Raw genomic sequence first — 13,855 nt, forward strand, 5'->3', positions numbered from 1 at the left:
CATTCAACGTTAAGCTAAAACATACAACAGGTACAGCCAATCAAATGTGATTACCCTGAGCAAGGGTCAGTGTAGCTAGAACCTGAAGGATGAGGAGCAGTTAGCCAAAGGAAGAGGGATTAAAGATAGTGTCCAGCAAAACAAGGAGTATAAATAAGGACCCAGAATCAAAGGAGAATCAGGCCCCTTCTAGGAGCTAAAAATAGCTCAGAATGGCTGGAGTTAAGGAGTTGGTAGAGCGAGTGTAGAGACAGGATGACATAAGATGACAGAAATGGGCAGGAAGACTGTCACACAGAACTTGGGAAAGAGTTTAGACTTTATCCTGTAGACAGTCAGGGAAGGATTTCAAGCAGGGGATGGACACAGATTCTTGTTTCTTCCCCGTGCCTGTAAATAAGGATCGTAGGCTCATACCAGCTTCTACTTGTCAAACAAATTAAAGAGAGTATGTGTGCCTCTGAGGCCAGCTCCATCTCAGCACTAGCTCCAGAGTTTATAGAATCTCTTAGTGACTAAAATAGGGCTCAGGATAAGGAAATACCAGCCTTTCTGTTGTCCAGAAAGGGTCGGGACGCACCCAGAGGATTTCTAAACAAAGGCCAGCTGGTTTGAATTTGGTGTGCCGACCCCAAACCAGGTTGGGACCATGTGGCTTCTGGGTTCCTGATGACAGCTCTGCATAGTGCTAATTAGCATGCATTGTCACTCCTGCCTGCCCCACCCTCCTGGCCTGGGCCAGAGCCCTTCCAATCCCAGGGGAAACAGGGCCCCAAAGGAATAGGCTGTGAGTTTCTGTCCTAGTTTGAGACCTGGGAGCAGGGCCTATGTTCACCTCTCTCAGCCATCAGGCACCATAGTTAGGGAGACCCATTTAGGATGCTGCTCTAGCAATGCTCCTACGTGGTTCCTCTTAGAGGCATGGTTGGAAAGGACAGGTTTTAAAAAGGTTTGCCAGAGGACAGGGAACACACCACACCCATAGTTATCATCTCTCCAAGCATGGAGGCTGCACTCAGCGTTTGACAAGAAAGAAAATATTTCACCTCTTCTTTAGTAGGCAAATCTTGGGCTCTACATAAAGGGTCTTGACACAGAGGATAAGCTAAGAGGGGTGCTACCATGTTGAAGGAGGGGGACATAGCTCAATAGCTCTGGACCTTTAGGATACAGGGATGAGCACTTTGCAGTGTCAAATAATTCTGTTTAGGCGCCTGTGCTCCTGGGCCCAGACAGCATCTTGTAGGAGTTCTTCTTGGTTGTCTGTATTCACATCTAATCCTCAAAGCCAGCAGTAAAGCTCCCTGACTTGGGTTTTCCAAAACAGTGCCAAGGGAAGAAAGATGAATTTAAGGAGGAGGGTAGGAGGGACAGGTCATTAGCATAGAGAAGGAGTTGGGGAAAAACAATCATACATTTGGAAAAGGACAGGGCTGAGAAATCATCCCCACTTGGTCTTGCTTATCACAGCCAAGGTTCTGAAAGATTACAGAAAGCTGACTTCTGTCTCCAGAGTGACAGACCCATGGTCAACTGTATACCCGACACCTCTACAGGGATAACTAGCAGGATTCTCAGGCCGAACTCATCCAAAGCCAACTCCTGACTTCCCTTCCCAAATCCATTCCTCTCCCAGTTGGTCATTCTCATCTCAGAAAATGGCACCACTGCCCAGAGAGGCCAAAACATAATTATCCTCAATATCCATCCTTTCCTCACCCCACCCCATATGTAATCCACCAGCATGTTCCTCTGATCCTATCTCTAAGATAGATCTAAACTCACTTCCCAATCTCCACTGCTTCACTACTCCAAGATGCCATAATCTCTCACCCAGAGTCCACAAGAGTCTCCCCACAAATCCCTCTCCTCCTTGTCTAACCTCCTCATAGCCATCAGAGATTGTATAAAAGGTTGCAGCAGATCATCATCTTCCTGGTTGAAATCCTACAATAGCTTCTATTTAGAGTTAAAATAAAATCCAGATGTCTTATCCTGACCTCCAAGACCCTCCCTGAATTGGCTCCACCTACCTGGGTGACCTCATCCCTGCTGTCTCCCTCTTGCTCACTGTTCAGGCTTGCTGGCCTCCTTTCCCCGCCTCTCACATGCCAACCATGTTCCCCCGCTCAGGGCCTGTGCACTTGCTGCCCTCCGCTGGGACACCCTTTATCCCATTTTCCATGTTTGGTTCCTTTTTGTCACTCAGGGATCAGCTCAGAGAGGCCCTCCCTGACATTCCTGTCTGAAGTCACTTCCTCTCCCTTCACCCTGCATCAGTTCCTTCAGAGGACTCATCCATCATTGGATTCTCACTTGCTTATTGTGTTCTCTCTAACTGGAATATCAGCTCCATGAAATGATTCAAAAGTCCCCACCTTGTTGAGAGCAGTATTCCCAGAACAGGGAGGGCAGGTATGCAGGAGTCATTAGTAAGGCGGGAACATTCACTGAGGTCTTACTGGGATCCACCTTGCCTTTCTGCATGTGGGCCTCACGATGGCCCAATGCATATGCTCACCGTGTAGGGGAAGAAACACAAACTCAAGAGTCAGTAATCTGTCCTGGATGAATTCAAATCCAGGTTCATTTGATTCCAAAGCCTTTGCTCTGAACCACTGAAGACACTGCGTCTTTCGCTGTTGGGAAGGGACAGGAGAGATGCTCTGAGCTCCTGCCCCAGAAGGGTAACTCTAATGGGCTATTTGTGTATTGTAGCTGGGGAACGTTGAGGATGGGGATGGGGCAATATATGACTGTCCTCTGAGGTTTCGGCAATGAGCAATAACAAAGTTCTACTCAAAGCCCAGTCTATAGTTCCAACTTATATTTCACTATGTAGACCAGGGATGCAGATGTATAAAAAGGTAAGAAAAGATAAAATTTTAAAAATAATATTAACAATAACAATGTATGCTGCAAAGCTTATGCACATTTGATTCCAACCCATTAACATTTAAAATCTTTCTGAGTCTTTTTTTTTTTAATGTCTTAGTATAAGTTTTAGTTAACAAATGATTGATAATAGGAAATCGCTAAGGGCTGGAATCTGGCTGTAACCATAGACACTTCCCTTGTTTTCCCTCTGTATTCTCTCAGCTGGCCACTTTCCCTTCCCTTTCCCTCTGTTTTTTTCCTGTTAAATTCTAGGTCTTGAATGTTTATTCTCTTTTTTAATGTGCTTTTTCAAACTTCATATATCATGTAAGAAAACAGAATCAGCAATCATTCGGTAATTACCAAGGAGCAATTAATGCTGAAATTAGCCACCTATTACAAATGGTCTGCTCATTTTTCTCTACAACATCAATTTATTTACCTTATTCCCTTGCAGAGCTCCTTCTGTGAACTCTGGGTTACAAATACTGCATGTGATAAACCATATGCAGTGCAGTGCTTTGTGTTTCTGAGATATTACCACCCTTCCCTGGGGATTTTTAGAGTCTTTTGCCTCAAAGCTGCCTGAGCACGAGAAGCTCCTGTGGTGAATCATTAAATACTCCACTTTGCAATGACCAGATCTGAGGGTACCAGGAGTCTGTCCTTGGAGGGCAGATCCTAGCTGTCTACCTCATATAGTGAGGTCCTCCTTCCATCTTTGGAGTGATGGTTGTAGCTTCCTTTGAGTCCTTTGAATCTTTGAGTCTTTCTAAAGACTCTTCCCACCTTAAGCAAGGCAGGCTGAAAACCTGAGAGCCAGTACCAAAATTTCAGTCTCCAGAGGGTGCCGAGGTAAGAATGAGATTTAGGAGGGCAGTGAAGGTGATGCTGTGGTTTCCCTGGTTTGCATTCCCTATGAGCAATGGTGTTCTTGGAAGACGCTCCCAATACTGTGTTCTGTTTCACCTTCCTCCTCCTCCCTGTCAAGATCACACACTACTGAAAAAAAACCACTTATTTCTATAGAAAAATGTATAATTTATAAACAGCTTCCTACCTCCCTGTCTTCTTTGACTTCACAAAAAACAAGCAAGAGGCCTGTAGAGTGCTGAGAGCAGAAGAGCCCATATTCATGATGTTGGAGAGAATGGACATCAAGGGCAAGGAGCCCAATGGCCTTGGTGGGAGAACTGCACTCCTGAGCAGAGCTCTCAAAATCAGCTTGAGCCTCAGAGCAAGGGACATATCTTTTCCTTTGTGACTATGACTACATTTTAATTTCTAACTCCAAGTTAAAAATAAAAGAGAAAGAAGAAAATAATCTAAAGGTACACTCTGGGGAAATAGGAATGCTGTCTCTTTCCTATAGCTCTGTGGCTGCACCCATCACACTTTGCCGTGGTTTCTCCTGGTCTCATCTTATCTACAGCCTTAACGTCCCCAACTCTGAAACATCAGGACCTGAACCATACCACTGTGCAAGCTGAAGCAGTGCCATTTCCAGCACATACAGGCTGGGCATAAATCCCAGCTCTGGCCTTTGTTAATTATGGCACATTGAAGTCCTTTCTCACCCTCTAGTTTTCTTTTCCTGGATTACCTCAAATGAAGAGAGATATGTAAGAGTTCTCTATGAATCACAGCTTTCTCCTCTCCAAAGAGAAGCAGCCTCACATCTGGTGAAAAGTTCAGGCTGGGGCTTTGGATCACCTGGGCCTGAATCCTAGCTCTACCGCCTGCTGGCTGGTAATTTGGAACAAGATGCTAGTCTTGCTCAGCCTTAGTTTCCTTCTCTGTAGACAAAAAGGATGATAACAGTACCTCAAGAGCCTTTGGAAGGATCAAAAGAGGTAATGCACAGATGTATTCTTTTCTATGCCTGGCACTTAGTGAGCAGCCTGCCATCCTTAGTTGCTGTTTTACAATAACAGCAAGCATCACCATCTTCATCGCCACTCAAAATCTCTGATTCTAAGGAATGTGTGCAATGAACTATGAAAAGGTTTTTAAATAGCTGCTGTTTGTACCTTCCTTCACCTGTCTTGAAATAGCAAAATGTTTTAATTGCCACTTTTCTCCTGCCTATGACCATTCCGGCCTCATAAATGTGAAGCTATCTTTTGGGGGACACTACACGTGGAAAGATATAATGAGGTTAAGAATCTTTTTATTGAAAAACGATTGGGAGCTGGACCTTCCAGGAAGTCTCAAGCCACCAGTTCTCTTTCAAGTAAGGAGAGAATGACCTTTAGCCCACAGAAAAGGGGTAAGCTAAGCAGACGACAACACATGTGGCATTTCCATTGGACCTGACGATGACTGATCGGTTGAGAACCCAAACATGGAGGCCCTTCTTTATTTGCACAGCTGGAAAACACTCCATTAACTGTGATTTTTGAAGGAGAATCAGCCAGTGCTTATTTAAAATCTTGGCATACTGAATGTTAGAGAAGGTCACCATGGCTTTGTGAAATATCTGAGCTAGTCAGTAGTCGGCCCTCTTTTCTGTGTTCCAGTTCACTTGTTTTTGAAATAGTGTGAACACAGAACTTTAAATTCCACCAGCCATTCTACAGTGGCAATGATTGTTTTAATGTATTTAAAATGGCTTGCTGCTTTGTCTCATTAGGGTTGGTTCCCTCAAGACAGGATCTACTTATGCATAAAATGAAATAAACTCACAAGCTCCAGGCCTCCCTGGATTTTGCTGGTAGACTGGAGGAGGCAGAGAACTATTGCAAGGGGGTTACGAATGTCCCCAGACATTCATTTCCAGAGGAAAGTGTCTGAGATCTGCTGGCTAAGAACTGTCTCCATGGCTACCAGACTCCCAAGGAAGAAGTCCTGCACAGATAGCAGGTCCTTGACCACTAACTCAGTAACAATGTGAGAGCCCTCATGATTCTTGCTCCCTCCCAGGGTCATTCTGTGGTCAGGCCTGGTGGGTTAGTTCTGCCTCCTTGGACTCTCCTTGGGTCTGCTCTGGTCCCTGAATGCTAATGCTTCATTTCACTGCAGAACTTGGCCGAGTCAGGGTGAAAATATGTAAGGGGGCCCTCTGGACCTCATGACACTTGAGATGAAAAATGTTATGCTGCCTCCATACTTTAACAATCTGAGACTATAAACAATGATTTAATTAATGACCATAGAAGAATACTTGCTCACCGATGTTACGTGGTCCAAAACCCCTTAACTGACGCAACGTGAAGCCAATGTTTATATGGGCACAGATGACTGGAATATCACATTTTGATGGCATTGCTACTTTGAAGAGCGGCAAACAGTGACATTCCCAAGGCTCTTTACATAGAAGCAGAATGAGGAAGGTGAAACTATCGAGAAGGGCTAACTCTGGTAGCAAGGGAAATAACTGGATGTGGACAGGAAGGGAAGGAGAATTATCATGGAATCCACAGCCTGTCCAGCCAAGCAGCTACTATTACCTCCTTGGATTTTCTGCATTGCTGTACTCATAACTTATAAATCCTAAAGGCTATATTCTATAGCCGGGCCCTAAAATACTCTGAGTTGACTAAACTGTCTTCAAAAGGATGCCTCGAAGATTCTTATAAACAATGACTAAAACTAAATTATGGTGTAATATTAGTTGATTAAGACAAGACTTCAATTTGAGTAATTTTCATCAGCTGGACACAGACAGTGGTAAAAACAATAACCCATGACTAAATGCATACTAGCTGATGGAAGAATTGCAATCTGATGTGGCAAGAAATAACAGGAAATTTTTTAAAAAAATTAAAAAATGGAAAGAAACTTTTTTCAAGACCACAGAATAAAGGAAAAAATGGGAAAAGTATAGCTAACTCAAGGTTTTTAAATGTCAACAAAGTTCCAAAACTAATTTCAAGAAAGGCCTCTTCACTCAGAGGAACTCTGGGATCTACTTGGCCTCCATCTCCTCTGCCTGTGTTCTTCCTATAGCTCTCCCTGAAATGAAGCCAAATGTATAACTCTGAGACAAGTAGAATTATTGACACCTTTTAGTGAAGCAAGCCAGACAATGAACGAAAACAATTGTAGAATGTGTTATTTTAGAGCTTCAAGGATATGTTAAAAACTTCCATGCAGCCCTTCCTTTTTCAGATGAAGAAATTGAGCCTTGCTTAAAAGACTGTTTAAATAAAAGCAGATAATTAAAGAAAATGCCAAGCAAAGGGAAAGATGGGTGGAGGTTTAAGAGCCTGCCTCTTCACCTATTCTTAGAGAACTTTCCCACATTCCCATCCACAGTGCTGAGTCCCCCAGAGCACTTATTTCTCCATGGGCTTCCTCTGCCCACACCCAATTCAGCAGGGAGAAAGAACTGGCCCAAGCTGGGTACCATAATCTCTTCACGGGGGTGAGAGGGTGAGGGAGGACATGAAATTAGACTTTAGATTTGCTAGTCAGCCTCAAATGGAAAAGATATACATTCTGCTTTCTTATATTGTGCCTTGCCCACAGTATTGTTATGTGGATGGATGGGCATGCATGGTACGGGGTGGCCATTCCTGGCTATATGCATGCCATAGTAGGGTATGTCTACCTACAGAGAAGTAAGAATGCCATGGACGTGTCAGAAGAAACTGAGAAGGAATAGAAAAACAAAAACATGTCTTCCTTCTCCCTTGTGAGACCCAAGCTTCCCTTCGCACCACGGTTCTGAGTCACTCCCCTCTCTCTCCAAAACGCCCTTTTTTTAATTTCAGGGAACAACTTTGGTGGCTTGCACCTAAAACAACTTTGTCTTAGGTCATGAAAACTGGAGCGAAGACCCACAAAGCCTTCACTCAGTCCTCTTTTCTCCACTAAAGTCCAAACACTGGGGCTTTTATGAAGGATGGCTTGGGAGACCCATTGAAAGCAGACCGCTGAAATCTATCAATCCCAATCTACTGTGCAACAGGACCTGCCTTCCTTTATTAGGATTTAGAGTCAATCACCTGTGCAACAGGACCTGCCTGCCTTTATTAGGATTTAGAGTCGACTTACCTATTTTTTCAGACATCAAAGGAGCACACACTGTGGTACGAGGTTGGGCTCTGTCAGAGCACCCAAGATGAAATCAGAGTCAAATGCTGCTCTCGTGGAGCTTGTAGCCTCGGAAGGGAGGCAAACAGGACCCAGAGATCAACATAACATGAGAGAATAACTCAGGGCACTTACATACCAGAGACCAAGCTACCAACTTTATTTATATGGCATCATGTCATGCCCACAACATGCTTGAGGGGAAGGTATTGTCACCACCTCTGCTCTGTAGATGACATGACTCAGACCTACCCAGATAGGTTTGGTAACTTGCCCATAGTTGGTGGAGAGTGATTGCTCAATTTGGATACAAGGAGTCTGGACTCTCCCACCTATTAACTTACTATGCTTTGCCTTCTTGGCTGTGTATAAAATGAAAAGAAGGCCTTCACAGACTGGGCAGCCCTATTACTGACTTTCCAGTGCTGTCCCCAAACTATTTGTTTCTGACATGCAACAGGGGATTGGTAATCAATTAACCTTATGAATATAAAAAAGCTAATGATTACTGAGCACTTCTTATGTCCTAGTATTGAACGAGGCACTTAATATGCACCATTTCATTAATAAGAATCAAAGGAAGAACTGGATACAAACTTTCAGTTAGACAGAAGGAATGAGTTCAAGAGATATATAGTATAACATAGTGACCATAGTTAATAACGATGTGTTATACACTTGAAAATTGCTAAGAGAATAGATTTTAGGTATTCTCATCACAAATAAATTATAAAGATGTAAGGCAATACATATGTTAATTAGCTTGATGTAGTCATTACACAATGTACTTATACTTCAAAACATCATGTTGTATGCCATAAATATAAATGATTTTGTTAGTTAAAAAAATTAAAGGAAGAATTATTATTACCGTTACCATTTTGAGTATTTGAACATTGAGGCAAGTTAAAGTTGACCAACTTAATTAGTAATATAGGTAAAGTTATGCTATAAGAACATATCAAACTAAAAATCTCAGTGGCTCGACACAAAAGTTTATTTGTTATGAACACTATTTATAATCCAGTGTGGGTTGGCAGAGGCAAGGGACAGTGAAAGTCATCTGCTCCATGTGTTCACTCAGGGACCCAGGCTAATGAAGGCTGCTGCATCTCATGACTGTTCTGTCTGGACCATGTACCTTCAGAGTTCACTAGAACAGAAGAGAGTACCAACACCACCACACTAGCTCTCAAATGCTTTAGCCCAGAAATGACTCAGGTTGATTTCACTCACGCCCTATTGGCCAGAACCAGTCTTGAAGTCCCTACCTATATGCAAGAAGGCTGCAAATGACGAGAGAGCATATGGATATTTGATGCACAGTAAATGTCTCTGCCATAGTAATTCTCCCAAGGCTACTCAGCTACTGATCAGAAGAATGGGAAGACTTAACCACTCCACTTGACTATGTCCTCAAAATTTGGCGCTGGGCGTAGTGGCTCATGCCTGTAATGAGGCCACTTTGGCGGGCAGATCACTTGAGCTCCAGAGTTTGAGACCAGCTTGGCTAACATGGCAAAACCCCGTCTCTACTAAAAATACAAAAATTAACTGGGCATTGTGGGGCACACCTGTAATCCCAGCTACTTGGGAGGCTGAGGCACAAGAAACACTTGAACTCGGGGGGCAGAGTCTGAAGTGAGCTGAGATCGTGTTACTGCACTCCAGCCTGGGCAACAGAGCAAGACTCTGTCCACAAAAAAATAAAAAACAAAAAAAACCCATAATTTGGAAGAAACCATTTCAAGTCTATCAGTAATCACTTAGATACACCCAGACTTTACCTTAGAATTATTAGAACTCTCTACTTTCTCATGAATATTCCTAATTCTGCAAAAGTAGATGCAAGTTATTCAGAGCCAAGCACGTTGGGAAGACCCACCTTTGTTGGCACAGGCCATCCACTTTAGATTGTCTGCAAATGCAGCCTCTCGTCCAATGAGGTATGTGAAGATGCGAACCTGAAAGGAAGACAAACGCATGGCTGAGTGGCATTCACTTTTCGCCATCCTGCGCAGATCACATGCATGGCTCACACACATGTGGCTTACCTCTTTAATGCTCCATGCTTCTCATCTGCAGGAACATATTTAAGACATCTGAAGTATAGTCAGCTAAAAATGTATTCAAAACAGGGGTCTTTGATCTTTTAAACCATATGGCACTGGTGGTGGCTGTTTTTCGGTGTGCAAGTCATGACAGAGAAGAATAACTGGGAATGGGAGACTGGCAGCCTCATGGGCCTGGGCTTGCTTCACACATATGGACAAGTATCATCTAAGTCTGGACCAAATCCCTAACCATTTTCCCCATTCACACAGGAAATGCAGAGTGTGCTGTTCTTGGGAATAAAAACGCCCCTGAAAGACCCTCAACATTTCCCTCCAATGGTGAGGACAGGCTGCAGACACTCTCTTACCATCTGTGGTGTCTGGCATGATATTAGAAGATAATTAACTGAGATGAGAGACACAGCCTGTGGCCAGGAGACCTATGGGGAATCTTTCTAGTCTTCCTAAGCTTTTGGTTCCTGAAGAGCAAAGAACATATGTAAAAACCTGGCTTTCTTATTTTCTATTGGTTTCTCAACCCTCTCTTATGAGGTCAGAACTCTTTGAAACAAAGCATGACCTACCTGCCAGATGGTATTTAAGGTTAAATGGAAAAAATATAAGGAATGAAAAGGTTAAAATCTTTTAATTCAATTTAAAATGGTATGTGGGTCAACACTACACAGTCCAAACAAAATCCTTCTGAGGGGCCATGTGCAGCCTGTGGCCACCTCTTTGTGACTGAGGTCAATGAAGACATGGCATTAGATGAATGACACTCATCAGGTGGTATCAAAGGCTTTACCAGGTGATGTCCTTCCAGCTTCTCTAGTCTGGTGGGTCAAGTGCTCCTACTGCTCCTCCCCAGCCTTTGCTACAATTGTGGTTAGCTGGTATTTTGTGTAGCTGGTCTGTGAAGTCAATCTGCTCGCTAGGGTATCCACTTGACGAGAGAAGGAAGGGATGTCTCCTTTACCTGGCTGGGCCCTGATGGAGCACTGCACTTGGAACATTGATACTCAATACATGGAGACATAAAAAGACATAAATGCTTACAGTGCATTGTAAAAATGAATATTCTGTTTTAATTATGCATATCCTCGAATTTGGGCATTGTAACTTGAAGGCTAGTTGTGAGGTAATGGTTTCTTCCCAACTGAAAGAGATATGTAAATGCACGTTATTATTATGGAATGTCAGTCTGTGCTCATCTGTGCTTGGTAAGGCCATGACTTTATTTATCATAGCTCCTGCAAGGGGGCTTTCCGGGTGGATGGGCAGGCAAACAGACCTCTCTCCAGTCCTCTGGCTCTTCTCCACACCACTCCCATCAGAGTCACATTTGGGAGTGAGGATATGGTTGTTTTGCTTTGTTTTTTTAAATTGGGAGATTCTGGCTTCTCTTGGGGGGAACAGAAAGCAAAGATCCAGTTGGGCACAGTGGCTCACACCTGTAATCCCAGTACTTTGGGAGGCTGAGGTGGGCAGATCATGAGGTCAGGAGATTGAGACCATATAGCCAACAAGGTGAAACCCCATCTCTACTAAAAATGCAAAAAAATTAGCTGTGCATGGTGGCATGCATCTGTGGTCCCAGCTACGCAGGAGGCTGAGGAAGGAGAATTGCTTGAACCCGGAGGCAGAGGTTGCAGTGAGCCGAGTTTGCGCCACTGCACTCCAGCCTGGTGATAGAGTGAGGCCCCGTCTCAAAAAAAAAAAAAAAAAAAAAAAAAAAGCAAAGATCCAGCCTCATATTGCCAAAAGTGATTACCATTGACCCTGCTTCATATAGCTGCACCCTCTGTTCACTTTCTATGCCTGTCCACTGTCAGCACTTAACTGAGAATCTCTGATTGAGAGGAGAAACTGAGGCCCAGTTAAGTAAAGTGTTTTGCTTAATTTCATCAAACTTTCATCTCATGAGAGAGGACTTCTAAGACCTCAGGATAGCACTGGTATCTGTTTTCAACCTTTGGGAGATGCTGGTTTGGTCAATACAGAAGATCCCAACCAGCTCCAGGGCCCAGAGCCAGCACACACAGAATCCAGGACGAACTGGAATCAAGTCTCTTGAGACCAGACCCATGCTTTCTCATAAATCTTTGTCTTTAATTTCAAATTTAAGCTCTTTAAAGGGGAAACACTAGACCAATAAAAACTTGTATCCCCACTGGCTCCTTGGCAAGCAAGAAAGCATAAGAGATGCCTCTGTGGAAATGAAGCAATGAATCTATCTTTATAAACAAAGACCCAATACAGAACAACCCATATTTTTGAGCAAAGGTGGCTGTGAGTACCAGCCTCCTCTGCTGTCTAGATGAAGAACCTTCATATAAACTGAGTTCTCTTGGAGACATAGTTAAAACTCCAGAACAATACTGTGAATCGCTAGCAAAACTTCCATAACTCCTCATTTAAAAGACGGCATCCTATTTGGAAAACCAGTAAGATCGCGCCAAACTTCAGATCAGACATGGCTGCTTAAGAATAATTGTGCTAACAATAACCACAATAATGAAAACCATCACCACGTCCCCTACCTCACCAGCACAGTCCTACCACGACCACGACCACCACCACCGCAGTGGCTGCTACAATCAGCACCATCCCCTGGGTCAGGTAATGTGCTGAGGGGTTTATGGGTATTATATTTGTTTTGTTAGTTTATATGTTATTTTATTGCTTATGAAAGAAAATCAGAACAATGTTCAATATTTCCATTGATTTGTAGTCCTTGGCTCCCAGTACACTGACCTCCTTATCTGAGCAGAAATGGCATGAAAATGACTTGTTGCATGCCTGCCTACAAAATAAACATAATCAAAGGATGCTGGGTTCACACCCTACATCTCTCACAATAATGCCTTTCAACTGACCACAGAAGAAAAGAGATTTTACTTTAAAGTAGTTTAAAGTAGGAAATATTTTGGAGAGAAATGTAATAATAGCATTTTATATTTGTGTATTTTTTTTTAACATAGTAATTCCACCCCTAAGCATTTATCTTATAGCTGGAACAACAAATAAAATGCTTACAGGGACTAAGAGACAACAAAAATGACAGAAGTTGTAGAAGAGAGTACATATTTTCTGGAAGCCCTAGAATTCAGATTTAGACATTTTCAAAAATACACAATTAAGAGTACATGGATGTTCACCTTCATTACTTGTAAAGGTCAAAAACTGTTAAATTCTAAGTCTTTCTTGATAGCTGACTGGCTAAAAGTTCATGGTACATTCGTGTAGTGGGCTATCCGGCAGCTATGTCCTCATCCATGATGCACTGGTAAAAGTGAAAAGCAAGTTGTGCATTTGGTGTAGCACAAAATTCTATTTTTTTCTAAAAGCAGCCTCACACTTTTTATTTCATAAATTTTATACCATTTTACAAATAAACTAGCATTGCTTTAATAATTAAAGATCATTTTAAGTGAAAAGAAAGTAATGACATTGCTATTTCCTGAACAATTCTGTTAGGACACAGGAAGAATAAACGTTGCAGTGAAAATCAAACACAAAAAAGAGATGACATGTGGAAATTACGTCCTGGCCTTGCATATTCCAGTTAGTGCTGCCTTACGCTACTGCTCATTTAACTGAGTGCAAAACCTCTGTGAACAACAGTCAAATCGCTCCCAATTTCCATCGTTAACAGATTCTATACCCTAATGGATCTTATTTCCAACAACTGGAGTTTCTTCCCTAGGAAGCACCACATAACAAACTTTCAGTGGTCTGCCCTGAGCCCAGCTACTTTTCTGATGCAGTGAGTATGAGGCAGACCCAGATCTGGGGTGGTCCTGAAGGCCAGGTACACGGCACAGACAACCATGGGAAGGTGCTGTGGCATAGTTCTGTGGCCTACACCAGAGCTCCCTGGAAAGCCA

General features: G+C 43.0%; 1 protein-coding gene across 4 annotated transcripts in view; it reads right to left on the bottom strand.

The window, feature by feature from the left end:
* The window catches only part of CACNA2D3 (calcium voltage-gated channel auxiliary subunit alpha2delta 3), a 948,786-nt gene that overhangs the window by 299,407 nt on the left and 635,524 nt on the right, over window positions 1-13,855 (bottom strand). For all 4 annotated transcript variants that reach the window (XM_073010036.1, XM_073010035.1, XM_073010037.1 and 1 more), the window contains one exon: window positions 9,800-9,878. In XM_073010036.1, coding sequence (XP_072866137.1) covers window positions 9,800-9,878 — 79 coding nt within the window. The remainder of the gene's footprint in view (window positions 1-9,799; window positions 9,879-13,855) is intronic.

Source organism: Chlorocebus sabaeus, chromosome 22 (genome assembly GCF_047675955.1).
Source record: "Chlorocebus sabaeus isolate Y175 chromosome 22, mChlSab1.0.hap1, whole genome shotgun sequence".
NCBI lineage: Eukaryota > Metazoa > Chordata > Mammalia > Primates > Cercopithecidae > Chlorocebus > Chlorocebus sabaeus.